A 15,429-nucleotide genomic window follows, 5' to 3' on the forward strand; every position below is an offset into this window, starting at 1 on the left:
CATGGCACACGCACAAACATATACACACTAAAAAATTCTTTTTTAAAAAAGCTGTGGAAGAAGTCAGAGGTGAAAGGCTACCCTGAAGACAGGTTAATTAGGAAATGGTTAGGTGTGACCTTCACTGTTCTGCTGTTTTACAGCCATTTTCTCAACCGAAGACCTCTTAAATAAGATGGGATAAAAACAATCAAATTGTTGCATACATTTCTCCTAAACATTAACTGCCTTAGCAGATATTAAATATGTAAATAACGTTCCTTTAGTTCACATATAAAATGTCATAATATTTAATCATCTAGGAAATTCAGGATTTGTTCTTTATATCAAAATTATCTGTGCTGAGCACTTAAAGAGTATCAAACTTGGAGGCTAGGGAGATAAACTCGACCTGAGTTCAGATCCTCAGCATCCATGTAAAAGCTTGGCACAGCGGTGCACATCTGTAAACCAGAACTGGGTGAGGTGGAAACAGGTGGATCTGGTAAAACAGTGTGCTCGGGCTCAGTGAGAGCATGATTAAAGAAGGCACCCATGCCAACCTCTGGTCTCCATGCCCGCATGCAGGGTGGCACACACACACAAAGAATATCAACCATGAAAATAAAAATGATCAAAGTGCAGTTTCCCAACAATTCATTTTCTTCCTTGTAGGCAGACATCTTTTAAACTGGTCTCGACTCTGGTCGTTTCTACTCCATCCCTCATTCACAAAAGAATGCCGGGGAGGCTGTGACATCACAATGGAGTTTTTGTTGCTCATTGTGAGTTAAGTTTGCGTGACTGTAAGTAAATTCCATGGTCATCAAGTCAGATGAACACAATATCCCCTTGCGTGAGTGTTTAAATCATATGTCAACTTTCAAAACAGCATTAGAATACATACACATCATTGGTGGCACAACTTCAAATCTCATGCAAACAGTGATAGTTTACATTTATTGTTAAACTAACAGGATCTAGAGTCACCTATGAGACAAATTTCTTGGCATGTCTGAGGAAGTTTCTAGATCAGGTGAACTGACATGGGACAATGCACTCTAAATGTGCATGGCATCGCCCCATGGGACGGGGTCTTTGACTGATAAGGAAGACGCAAACTCAGCACCAGCATTTGTCTGAGCTTCCCGAGCACAGATGGAATGTGACCAGCCCCTCATGGTCCTGTTGCCATGCTCCCCATGAACCCGACGATCACACCACGAGGCAAAATAAACCTTTCCTTCCTTAAGGTGCTTTTCTCAGTTATTTTGTCGCCGCAATGACACATAATTAATACACAGACAACAGGAGTCTGTTGCTAAGCAGAAATGCCTGCGCAGAGCACAAAGCTAACCACAGCTGACCAGCACTCTGTGCTCCTCGCCCTCCTCTCAACAGAAAACATTTAACAAGAGTGTTTTCATCTGTTTATTTAGTTACAACAACAATATAACAATGCATACCAAATAGGAAAGATAGTTAAAATGATGATAAAATGTTCAGTAACAGAAATGACTATATCTGAAGGAACTGCCCAGGTGTCATTAACATACATTTTCAACTACAATTGGTTACTAGTGTAAATTAAATTTAGCAACTGAGCTCTGGTTCACATCTACAAGTTATCAAAATATTTTCAAAATGTTACATAAAAACTGACAACATCCATAAATATATAAACAGTAAAATTTATCTGGAAAATAAAATAAATGTACCCTGAGATAAAATGCTAATCACGCTTGCCATGCCAGATACATACTCACATGTGTGTCCTCACACGCCACCGGGAGCTTTCTGTATTTCAAATGTCCCAAGATAAAGTATGCTATCACATGTTGGTGCAAATTTCAGCCATGAAAGAACTACTTTAGATTTTACCGTCCCTATGCTGAGGCATCGGGAGTCCAGGGTCACTAATGAGAACTTAGGAAGAGACAATGGCATTTGGTTCCAACTCCTCAGATCATGGCTGAGAACTCTCAGCAAAGTATTCTAGGCTTTTTTCTCACACCAACTGACCCAGAATATATTTTAAGAAATGTTTATTTTCTGTGCATATTTGTTTTAAATTATAAATTCCTGAGCACTTTTTCTTCTTCCTCCTCGTCGCTGTCAGTGACATTGACTTGCTGGACGCCAGAGGGAGCTGACGCTGGGGCTGTGAAGACATTCTCCAGGGCTCCAATGTCCAGTGGAGGCATGGGATTCAAGTACTCTTCTCCACTGTGCCCATGGTTGTTGTAGTACGGGGGCCCATCCACACTCTCACAGCTCGGAGAATCTTCACTGTGTGTGTGCTCATCTGGGTAGTCTCTGAAAGGATAGTCTCTATTCAAAGCTGAAAATATAGCCTCATGCTTTTGGTACCTGTCTTCATAGTAACCAAGACATTCTGGCATTGAACTTGGAAAATTCCCATAGCCAAAAGGAGGCCGACTATAAGGGCACGTGCTGTGGTAGAAAGACAGAAACATTGGATCAGATCTTGTCCACACACGTCTGGATCACAGACTATGAGTTAAGTGAATTTTCTTTAAGGTTTGGAAGCATCCCTCTGCCCTCCCACTGCCTACCTATCACCTGCCCATCAAAAGCTCAGAGCAAGACAGTCTGGAGTGGAGCCGTCCCCGCATTATCACCTCTCACTAGTTTCCAGCTTCTTACCTCTGATGAGCACGAGAAAGAAAATCCCACCCTGGCCTCTAGTTACCTCCCACCACATGGAGTTAACTAGTAAATAAAGGTAAGCACATGAGTGACGGCAGGTGACCAGAGTAAAGTGGCCCTGCTCTTCCTGGAATGGGCTGAAACAAGAGCTGCTGAATTTCAAAGCCATGGGACAGAAGACTCCACCTTAGGTACACGAATGACACGGTAATAAATTTAGAATACTCTCAGCACTATAAAGGCTTAGAACTGACACTACACTATGCTTTCAAAGGGTTTTTGCAACAAAAACAAAACATGGGCAAGATTGTGGGAAAAAAAAGTTTGCAGTTTCTCAACAGTCTTTTTAAAGGCACAGCCAATAATCCTGTTACTCAAAACCAGTTACCAGTTCTCTTCAAATATTAATCCCCTCTCCAGAGACGAACAGGGATTACAGCCATATTGGGCTCGTGAGCTCCATCTAGTGACAGATAACACAATGATCACATTCATGTGCAAATCCCGCGGAATGCCAGGCGCTGTCTTGCCTCCTCCTAACTTGGAAAGAGAAAGGCAAGGGAGGAGGAAGGGGGAGAAGAGAAGAAAAAAGGAAGGAAGGTAGGATGGACCTTAGGAGGGAAAGCCAACTCTTCTGAAACGTACGGCAGAGGTAGCAGACCCCTGCCTCAAACTCTCTGAAGATGTCCCACTCCCAAATTCTGAAGTAAGGGGTTCCTTGCTAACATTAATTACCACAAATATAAGGCAGTATTTGCATTTTTCAGGTTTACATTAATACTGCCACATTCTAGTTCAGGTATTTAGAATTTAAAACATGTGCTCTGATACACTGTCATTCTAGCTGCTAAGAGTTTGTCCACATAGCTTTCCACCTTCAGGTCCCTCTATCCACTGAACTCCATGGGTGTGTCAGAGAGGATATCACATCTACTTCCCATATAAACCCTTCATTTAATGTACACATATTCAGTTAGTAACACAAGATTCAATTTTAAGACTTGGTAGAAAACTGAAAAACCCTAAAATTTTGATCTGTATCAGACACGTACTGTGGTTTGAAAAAACAGCATCTCATTGACTATACCGCATGGGGAAAACACGTTAGTGTTATGTTCACCAGTCAATTGCTACACAGCTAATCACGGTCATACGGTCAAGTGAGCAGATATAAAAGCATCCTCTCCATTGTGAAAAGCATCTGTTAGCATGATTAGAGTAATAATTAGAGTCAACACACAGCTACGACTAGTCTGCTTCCTAGGTACGGCTGAGGATTTCATACAGAGCAAACGGGCCTTATGGACATTTGCATTTCATCGGAACGAATAGAACATGTTCTCCTCATCAGCACACGGAACATTCTCTAGGTAGCTCACACAGTAGTTATGCCCTACATCAAGTCTTGGTAATTTTTAAAAACGGAGTAATATCACACATCTTCTCAGATCACAATGGGATAAAACTACAATTCAACAGCAACAACAAGAATGGCAAGCACAAGAAATAACGTACAATGAGCAACATAAACCAATGGGTAACTGGAGAAATAAAAAGGTAGTAAGTGAAAACAACGTCACAAAAATCTGTGTGATACAAGAAACGCAGTTCTTATGGAGAGATGTAGAGTCCTACTCCATATATCAGATGGTCAAACAGCCTCAGAGCAGCATTCAGCAGTGTACCTCAAGAACTCAAAAAGCAACAACAAACAGACCAAAAATTAGTAGAAAAAAAGAAACAAGAAGAAATAAAATTAAAACTAAAGGAAAAGATGAGTGACAGGGAAAACAAGATGGACAAACTTCTAGTCAGATGGGGAGTGGGGAGAGAGAACGAGATCTCAAGCAAACTTCTAGTCAGATGGGGAGACGGGGGAGAAAGATCTCAAGCAAACTTCTAGTCAGATGGGGAGGGGGGGAGAAAGAGATCTCAAGCAAACTTCTACTCAGATGGGGAGTGGGGGGGGAGAAAGAGATCTCAAGCAAACTTCTAGTCAGATGGGGAGAGGCGGGGAGAAAGAGATCTCAAGCAAACTTCTAGTCAGATGGGGAGAGGCGGGGAGAAAGAGATCTCAAGCAAACTTCTAGTCAGATGGGGAGGGGGGGGAGAAAGAGATCTCAAGCAAATTTCTAGTCAGATGGGGGGTGGGGAGAAAGAGATCTCAAGCAAACTTCTACTCAGATGGGGAGTGGGGGGGGGAGAAAGAGATCTCAAGCAAATTTCTAGTCAGATGGGGAGAGGGGGGGAGAAAGAGATCTCAAGCAAACTTCTACTCAGATGGGGAGTGGGGGGGGGGAGAAAGAGATCTCAAGCAAATTTCTAGTCAGATGGGGAGAGGGGGGGAGAAAGAGATCTCAAGCAAACTTCTACTCAGATGGGGAGTGGGGGGGGAGAAAGAGATCTCAAGCAAACTTCTACTCAGATGGGGAGTGGGGAGAGAGAACGAGATCTCAAGCAAAGCCAAAGATGAAAACGACACTGCACCAGACAGAACAGAAACACAAAGCGTCGTTAGAATTCATGATGACAAATCACATGATAAAATAACTAGAGGGCCTAGAAGAAATGGGTGAGTCTGTGAGCACACACAGCCCACCCAAGCTGAGTCAAGAGTAGACAGAAGAAGGCATGGCAGAGGAAAGTGACAGGAAGATTCAGGTTTATGGTCAGCTAGGATTCCATAACTAAGTTCAAAGGCAGCTTGGGCAGCACAGGGAAACAAACATCAAAACATAGAAGGAGGGGAAGAGGAAATAAAGGATGGAGGAAGGGAGAGGAGGGGGAAATCGAAACTAAACAGACTAGCACCGAGCAGTGAGACTGCAGCCTCAAATGTCTTTTTAAAGACCTTCCAGGACCTAAGGAATTGACTAGTGAATCATACTATTCATTTAAAGAACTATTCCAATTATCTGAAAACAATTCAAAACACTGAAATGGAAGGAACTTCTATTTCACTTTTGTGAAATGTTCTTTTAAATACTTTTGTGTGTCCAGCTTTTCCCATTACCCTCAAATGAAATTAAAGAAAACTATATGTTCATATTCTGAATAAACATAGCTGTAAACATTCTCAATATATTTATTGGTATATGAAAAAGATCACACTTCATGATAAAGTGGGATTCAAGGATGGGTCAACATACGCAAACTAGTAAGCATCACCAGAATTGAGGACTATAGTATATTATCATCTCCATAGAGAGAGTATGCAGTAAGATATAATATTTTTTTATGGCAAACACTCTTATCAGGTCATATATAGAATAAAATCCTCAAAATACTAAAGACTAAGTGTACAACCCACAGCCAATATGAAACTGAGCAAGGAAACTACAATTGTCTCCTCTAAAACTGCAAACCACAAAGGCATCTGTTCTCACCACTCTTATTTAATAAAGCACTGGAAAGCCTTAGCGTACAAGGAAAGAGAAACCAGAATATCTAAACTGGAAAAGAAGATAAATTATCCATATTTGCATATAACACGACTTTATATAGAGAAAAATCTAAATTTCCCATCAAAAAATTGTTCAAGTAGATACATAAATCTAGCAAAGCTGTAGACTATGAATTAAACACCAAAAATCGGGCTTTCTTTGTGCATCTATGGCTGCCGATGCCCTTGAACACAGTAGACAGCCATGGCTGGCACCAAACTTGACTCTCCCACCTCATCTTGATGTGCTCTGGGATTTCAAATATTGGCCATAAATGAAACTGCTGGAAAAAAAAAATGAAGAGTTCAACCCATTCACACAAGCCACAAAAATAAAATATTTAGAGTAAGTTTAACCATAAACTGAGAAATGTATACAGGGAAAACTGAAATATTGATGAAAGAACGCGTTTAAGGCCTACCTAGGTGCCTAAGGCCATATCTCAATACAAACAAGCCAACAAAATCCTGTATACTACACAGCTACTGTAACCCAAACATCACAGAGACAAGTGCAACAGAACCAAAAATTCAGAAGTTAATTCATGTCAATTCTGCAACTGGCTGTCCTGGAACTCACTCTGTAGATCAGGCTGGCCTTAAACTCGGAGATTTCCCTATCTCTGCCTCCTGAGTGCTGGAATTAAAGGTGTGTGCCACCATACCCAGCAAGGTAAAATTCTCCACACAAAGTGATTAGTATTTAAAGAGATAGAAATGTTTTATTATCCTTTATTATATGCTGTGTAGATGCAGCAAGTTCCATAACTATGTACAAATATTACACATCTCTAATACAAAGGAATACTGTTGCCAGTGCTCTACTCAAAGCTCCGGATGCCCTCCACCTAGGGCAGGACCTACACACTGGTATTTTTCACGTTCTCCTAGTGCGACCAGCCTGCAGCCAGGAGCTGACCGTGAACTGCTTCAGCAGGAAGGGTGGAGTCACAATCATGCCAACACCACATGAATCCCTTGGGCACTCTTCATGTCACTAGAGAGAAAACCAGTTTTATCATTCCTTCATATAATACACCACTACCTACGAAGTACCAGTGGGGGAAAAATAGAAACAAAGAACTTGGACCTAATTAAATTTTAACATCTGTCACTTTATAGAAAAAAATAAGTGACAGAGAACATGTCAATACCCCAGGATGTGGATACGTTTTTGTTTCTTAGCTGATACACAGCACTGAAGAGGGTGGAGAGCCACTGGCAAAGCTTAGGAAACAAGCCAATGTGGATATTGACTCGGTCTCAGTTCACACACACCTACTGTGAAAAGGTTTGAGACAATAAAGGAAAAGCAAAGACAGATGAATTATTGGCTAATAAGGCACATGAACTTCTCAGCTATAAGAGGGGAGGTGGTCATTTCATAAGTCTGTAACGTTCAGAACCAGAAGCTTCCTGATGTCAGGATGTTGTTTATATTCACTCTAGGGGGAGGGGCAGCTGTACCACTGTGCACTGAGAAGTCAGTTCTCTCTTTCCATGTAAGTCTGGGTACGGAAGTCAGGTCATCAAGCTTGGCAGAAGAGCCTTTAAACCCACTGAGCATCTCCCCAGCTCTAAGCCTTGCTTTGCTTTAGAGTTTTAAAGGATTTGCATAAGCTTGCTACATAAATATTTCTATTCTCCACAGTTGAAATCAGAAGTGTCCTAAAATCTGAAACTTTTTGAACACCACCAAAAAAAAAGCTGATATTATTTAGATTTTGAAAGAAGAGAATGAAACTGTACTGTACTATACATGAAATATGAAATCTGAAATTTTCTTTACAATACATCCTTGCTTCCAAAGTAAGGGAAAAGTGGAGAAAGGAGTAGTAAAATGTCAACTTCTGAAGCTGGGTGCTAACATTTGAGGCACATTATGCTACACTGTTATCTTTTTTGTATTCACATCTTCTGTAACAAAACTGTAACACACAAAAGATTCTCCATGATGAAGGAGGCTCCTCACAGTCTCTAAATTGGACTCTGTACTCACTGTGCTGGTCACAGTGACTCGCTAGCTGAACAGAGATTATGGGAACACTCTTTTCTGAGAATGCTCATGAGCTGGGGAGGAGCAGTGCAAGAGGACAACACAGAACCCTGCACATTCCTTTCCCACCCATTAACACACAGTTTCCCTTCCAACAAGTTTCGTATGTCTTCTGTCCAAAATAAAGTGCATCATGAGTCATGAAAACAAAGCCACAGTTTGGAAAATGGTTCAGGGGAGCAAGTCAACCACCTCTCCCACCTAGTTTTAAGCCCAATCAGTGGGTTGAAGAGTGTCCCCTCAATTTTTCACATCCATCTGGGACCTTAAAATACGATTGCTTGGAGATAGGGTCTTAACAGATATGGCTGCATTGAGGTGACATTTTATTGGATTGAGCATAGCATGATCCCAAAGACTTGTGTCCTTATAAAAGCAAAGTACTGCAGGTATGAAAATTTTCAAAGGATTAATATTTTGTTAAAAAAAATGAGAAAGAGTGCTGGGCAGTGGCGGCACATGCTTTGATTCCATTATCTGGGAGGCAGAGACAGGTGGAGCTCTGTTAGAGGCCAGCCTGGTCTACAGAGCTAGTTTCAGGGCAGCCAGGGGGCTACAGAGAGAAATCCTGTCTCAAAAAGACAAAAAGAGAGAGGAAGGAAAAAAGGGAGGGAGAGAAGAAGGAAAGAAGGGAGGGAGAGAGGAAGGAAGGAAGGAAGGAAGGAAGGAAGGAAGGAAGGAAGGAAGGAAAAGGGGGGCACTGGGGAGATGGTTCAGTGGGTAAAGCATTTACCAAATAAGCCAATCCAAGCCCCTGGAACCCACATAAAGACCAGTGGAGCAGCACAAAGGAACCTAAACAAACTGAAGGTGGAGAGAGGAGAATCTCTGAAAGCTCATGGGCTGGTTGGCCCAGCTGAAGCAGTGGCAAGCAACAAAAGAGACCTTGTCTCAAATAAGTAGAAGACAAGATCCAAAACCCGAGGTTGTCCTCTCCCCTCCACGTGTGCACACACTTCACACACACACACACACACACACACACACACACACACACACAATATTGTCACACAATGCAATGAGAAGACACAAACAGATACACACAGGCATACAGAAAGAACACGGTGATAGCAAAGGACGGTGGTAGCAATAAGCCAAGGGCAGTTGAGGGTTGGCAGGAAGCTTGAAAGAAGGATTCTTTCCTGGAATCTTCAGAAGGGAGCACAGGCCTGTCAATAGCTTAATTCCAGATATCTAGACTCCATAGCTATGAAACTAGTTATCACTATTGATTTAAAGTACCACGTTTCTCTAAGCACCAGCAAATCTATATCTAGAAGCTTATTTTAGCTTCCAACCTCAACAACCAGAAGACTAATTTACACTGTTTAAGTCACGATGTTTACAATCATTTGTTACAATGGAAATGCTGAGCTATCTGCTTACTATTCAAATGTTAGCTTTCTAGCAACCCCACGATTGCTATCTATAGTCTAACTGATCATCTACATTGTCTATAAATTCCTTTCTTTAGACTCCTAACAACTCTGCTGACTACTTACACCTGTCTGTGCAGATGTCCTCCCTAAGGACACATTCCTAGCTTGCATATATTCTTTACTCATACCTAGGAGAGGAGTCACCACTTACTGTATATTTAATATTCTAAGGAATTGGGAGTTTTCAGGAAAGCCTGTATTACTTTCATTTCCACCTGTAATACATGTGGATCCTAATTCTCCAATATTCTTATTTTGAAACATCTAACCAGAGGATTTGGAGTGCTTCTGGGGGGCTTCCCTGTAATGATGATTGAATCTTGCCATGTGCTTACTGACCACAAGCTCATCTTTTTGAAGAACATCTAGTTGGATTTGTGCCTTCTTAGAAACTGAGCTGCCTTTCATTGCACTGAGAGTGCTCTTTGTATATCCTGATATGGGCTATGCACACATGATCTGCATACCTCCTCACATTCTGTGGACATTGCACTGAGAGTGCTCTTTGTATATCCTGATATGGGCTATGCACACATGATCTGCATACCTCCTCACATTCTGTGGACATTGCACTGAGAGTGCTCTTTGTATATCCTGATATGGGCTATGCACACATGATCTGCATACCTCCTCACATTCTGTGGACATTGCACTGAGAGTGCTCTTTGTATATCCTGATATGGGCTATGCACACATGATCTGCATACCTCCTCACATTCTGTAGACATTGCACTGAGAGTGCTCTTTGTATATCCTGATATGGGCTATGCACACATGATCTGCATACCTCCTCACATTCTGTAGACATTGCACTGAGAGTGCTCTTTGTATATCCTGATATGGGCTATGCACACATGATCTGCATACCTCCTCACATTCTGTAGACATTGCACTGAGAGTGCTCTTTGTATATCCTGATATGGGCTACGCACACATGATCTGCATACCTCCTCACATTCTGTAGACATTGCACTGAGAGTGCTCTTTGTATATCCTGATATGGGCTACGCACACATGATCTGCATACCTCCTCACATTCTGTGGATTCCTGTCTCTTTTTTTGATACCTCGAGATGCAAAAACCATTTTAATTATGATGAAGTCTAGTCTATTTTGTTGTTGGTTGTTTCTAATGTAGTACATAAGCATCACCAAACCCAAGTCATACACGTTTTCCTTTTCACAGAAACTTTAGACTCATAACCAAACTAAGCATTAGTGTAGAGTTCCTATATAATTCTCCCTCCCAATATGCACAGGATCACAACAACACACCCCACAATGGAGTGCAATAGGGGTTAAAACCACTGCCCTAACAGATGCATTGTTACTATTCTGACCAGTCTCTCTCACCCTTTAATTTCACTGCTCAACACGTTCATCCAGAGTATGAGTTTGGAAACAAAATCCCTGTATCGGTAGTTAGGTTAAGATTAAGTTTGTGGAGAAAGACCTAATCTAGAGACTGGTATCCTGGTAAGATGAGAACACTCACACATATACACACAAAAGGGGAAAGCAGCCACTTTTCATCTTTTTCAGGGGGTTATATATTGGAAGCACAGGTTCTGTTATTTTCAGAAGGGCCTCTCACTCTGTAATATACACTCGTGGTTCTCTATGTCTCATGGTTTACTAGTCCCTTTCTTTTTCTAGCAGTAAGCGCTAGTATCACTGGCTGGATATAACAGTTCATCCATTCATCCACTGAAGGAGTTCTTGTTTCCTTCAAAGGCAACTATGAATAGTCTCCATAAACATCTTTATGCAGATTTTTATATGGACAAAAATTCATTTGGGTAAATACCAGGCAACACGATTATTGTTTAGTTTTGTAAGAATCTGATAACCTGTCTTCCAACTGCCTGTGAATTATCTTTTAATTCTCTTTAAATCACACTGAATTAATTTATTTATTGGTGTGTATGATACATGTGTGTGCCTTATATAGTTGTGTGTACATGTGAGTTTTGGTATGTTCATGTCCCTGCACACATGCAGAGGTTAGAGGACAAGCAGTTTCCACCATGTTTGACACAGGGTCTCTTGTTCACGGCTGCACACCAGGCCAGCTGGCCCATGTGCTTCCAGGGATTATGTATGCTGGTATTACAGATGTGTGCTACTGTGTCTGGCTTTCCATGGCACTCTGCCCACTGAATTTTGTATAATCATTTAATACCTTTAAACTATGTAGTTTATGAGCTGCAGTGTACATTTTGTGATTGTTTATAATTGTTTTATTTTATACTTTTGAGTTTTTTGCCTTTATGTGTTGTGTACACCATATATAGGCAGGTGCCTATGGAGGCCAGAAAAGGGCACTGGATTCTACAACTGGAGTTACAGATGGCTGTGAGCACTCGCGTGCATGCTGGGAACTAAACCAGGGTCCTCTGGAAGACTAGTTAAGTGCTCTTAACCACTAAGTAAAAACCCTCATTTTTAATTTTCTGTGCATGCATGTGTATTGTATGAGCACATGCATACCATTGTCAAACATGTGGCGGTCAGAATACAATCTTTGGAAGTCAGTTGTGACTTCCAACATGTGGAACCCAGGAAACAAACTTAAGTCCTCAGGCTTTCTGGCAACTGTTTTTATCCACTAAGCCATCTCACTGGCCCCTTGAACTAAGGCATTTAATTTTTCCAGTAAGATACTGGGTTTTAGGAAAGGCTTTTTTAGTTCAGCAGATATTATCTTGTGACTTTATTACTAGTCAGTTTTCAGACTGTGAGTCATACATTCATTTCTAGGGTAAATCCGATGTGGTCCTGGTTTGCAATCCTTTTACTATTGTTGCAGGATTTAGTTTACTAGCATAATTCCGCACATATATTCATATAAGGTTTGTGATTTCGATGATTCACTCTGGCTTTGGTAACAGGGTGATGCTAGTATTGCAAGTATTCCTTTCTTATTTTTTTGAAAGAGTTTAAGAAAGAACTGATGTGCATTCCTCTTTCAAAATTTCACAGCATTTACCAATGATGTCACCCAGTTCCAGATTTTTTTTTCTTTGCTGGGAGGTTTTACATTGTTGAGTCATCTCTTAAGTTTTTAAAAAAATTTTTTAAATGTCTTCTTGTGATTGTCAATTTGACAGTATCTAGAATGACCTGAGGGAGATAGGTCTTTGGGCATGGTTGTGTGCAATTATCTTGATTACATTAATCGAGGTGGGAAGATTGGCTACTGTGGGTGGCACATTCCCTAGACAGAACGTTGGATTGCACATTCTATCCAGGAAGAAATGGGACTGAGCAGCAGCATGCATTTGTTGTTCTGCTTCCTAACTGTGGGTAGATGTGATCAGCTGTTTCAAACTTTGGCTGCTTTTTTTGCTTGACATGGTGAACTGCATCCTTAAGCTGTGACCAAGAATAAGCCCATTCTTCCTTACATTGCCGTCCCAAGGATATTTTATCACGTAACATGAAAAGAGGCTAAGCTATTTGTTAAACTTGTTTCAGCACATACAGCATTTGTCTTAGCTGTTTTTACCTGAGAAGAAAGGGATTTGACAAGGAAGGAAGAAGGGTTTATTTTCACTTTTAGTTTGAAGGGATACAGGATACCAGTAGGTAAGGCATGGCCACAAGAGTGTGAGATGCCTGTAGTTAGGAAGACAGATGGTAGCAACAGTCCCATTACAGATCTTACACACCTTAGCAGTTTTGTGCTTTTCTAGTTTTGTTTTTTTACTATAACAGTCATATATGCTTTAATCTTTTTTTTCTGTATTGACTTTTGTTTGCTCTTTTTATAATTTCTTAAAGCATAAAGTCAAGTTGTTGACTTGATTTCGTGGAGCACACACTGACCTGAAACTCCCTATGCAAATGAGGATGATCTTGAACCTGTGATCCTCCTGCTTCAACCTCCTAAGGATCAGCATCGCAGGCATGTGTCATCACGCCTGGTTTATGTAGTGTTGTGGATTGAAGCTAGGGCCTTGTGTACATCAGGCACTGTACTAACTGAGCTATAACCCCAGCCCTGAGGATCTTTCTTTTTAAATACAGGTATCACAGCTATGAACTACAATCTGAACACTGCTTTCAATAGCATGCCCCACAAGCTTTGGGACATTGTGTCTTCATTTTCACTGATCCTTATGTCTTCGATATATTAGGTGCTTAATTTCCAACTTTTTTCTTTTATCACCACTTTATAATCACATTCCATTATAGTTAGAGAGGAAATTTTATTATGCCAATCTTTTAAAACTTACTGAAGTTTTATTGTAATCTGAAACATGATCTTACCTAGATAGTTGTACAGTATTTGAGAAGAGTATATGTTCTCCTGTTAAATGGAGTCTGTGGATGTGTATTTATTAGTTCTATTATTAGGTTTACAATGTCTTTTAGTTGATCTCTTTATTGATACCATTACTGATTTTGTTCTCTATTATTATGGCTACCTAGCCTTCAGGAGGGCGATCATTATTTAGGGGGGTTGGAACGGATGAAGACAGGTCCTGCAATTTTAAAGTTTTCAGTGCTATGGTTATTTCCTACAAGTATAAATACTGGAAGTAAGAAAACTCAATGATTTAAATGGAAAAGTAGAAACAATATTAACAAAACCAACAAGCAGAAGAAAGAATATTAAGGATGAAAGACAGGTAGAGGAAATGGTACAAATATCTGTAAAGACAATAAATCAGTATGACCACAAAGTCATGAGAAACAAGAGACCAACCAAACCTAAGATCAAAGGTGTAAAAACGAAACAAAGATGTAAAAAACAAATATGTACAAACTAAAACAGAATCTATTCAATGAAATTACAGCAGAAAATTCCCCAAATCTAGAGGAATGGACACAATGACTACAAGAAACATTCAGAATCTTAAATACACATGAGCAAAGAATGAACTTCTCAGAGACACATGACAGACACTCAAGACGTCAAAAATACAAAGAAAGTTTTAAGGGAAAACTGCCAATTCACCTATAAAGCAAACACATCAGCACAGTCTCAGTAACACTAAAAACTAGGTAAGCATGTAATGGTGTATTTCAACCCCTGAAAACCAATGCAATCAAGACTGCTATATCCAAGGGCTGAAGAGATGGCTCATCAGTCAGGATCAGTAGACACTCTTCAGAGGACTAGGGTTCAGTTCCCAGTGCAAACATGTCAGTCCACAATGCTCTGTAACTCCAGTCCCAGGACATGCCATGCCCTCTTGTGGCTTCTGTGAACAATGCACACATGAGGAAACTAGACAAGCACAAGCCAAACATCTATACACACAAAAATAACAAACTATTTTCTTTTTTAAAAGATATTGTTATACTCAGCAAAGCTTTGATGTGGGAATATGCTATACAAAGAAATTAGGACATTCACGGACCATCACACTAGCACTTGCAGGAGATACTTACAGGAATAGTATACTCAGAAGAAAGATAACACAATCATGAAAACAAAGGAAAGAGTAATTTTTATAAGGACTAGATGAAAAAAGGAGAGCCAAAAGGGAATACATCACCCAACGCAGCAAACCAGCAACCTTTTAATACTACTATACATGAAAAGGACATAATAAACAATAATCCAAGGAAAATACTATTACAGGAATGAGTAAATATTTCTCAATAACACTTTGGATATAGTCTCAACTTACAAATAAGAGATACAGAATAGAGATGAAAAAACTAGATTTAACTATTTATAGTTACTAAGAAACACATCTTGCTGTAAAGATATCCATAGAATAAGAGTCAAAGGATGGAAGTCAATATATCAAGCAAAACTAATCCAAAAACAACCAAATTCAAAACCACATGGAGAGTCCATCTTACTCTAATCATAATGGATCCCATCA

The 15,429-nt window shown here is 40.3% G+C and overlaps 1 protein-coding gene across 2 annotated transcripts in view; it reads right to left on the reverse strand.

Moving 5' to 3' along the window:
* Positions 1-2,051: 2,051 nt before the first annotated feature.
* The window catches only part of Sox30 (SRY-box transcription factor 30), a 33,885-nt gene continuing 20,507 nt past the window's right edge, over positions 2,052-15,429 (reverse strand). The window contains exon 5 of one of the 2 annotated variants that reach the window (XM_075989650.1): positions 2,052-2,433. In XM_075989650.1, the coding sequence (XP_075845765.1) occupies positions 2,052-2,433 (382 nt within the window). The remainder of the gene's footprint in view (positions 2,434-15,429) is intronic. The other variant, XM_075989651.1, reaches the window with a different exon arrangement.

Source organism: Microtus pennsylvanicus, chromosome 11 (genome assembly GCF_037038515.1).
Source record: "Microtus pennsylvanicus isolate mMicPen1 chromosome 11, mMicPen1.hap1, whole genome shotgun sequence".
Classification (NCBI taxonomy): domain Eukaryota; kingdom Metazoa; phylum Chordata; class Mammalia; order Rodentia; family Cricetidae; genus Microtus; species Microtus pennsylvanicus.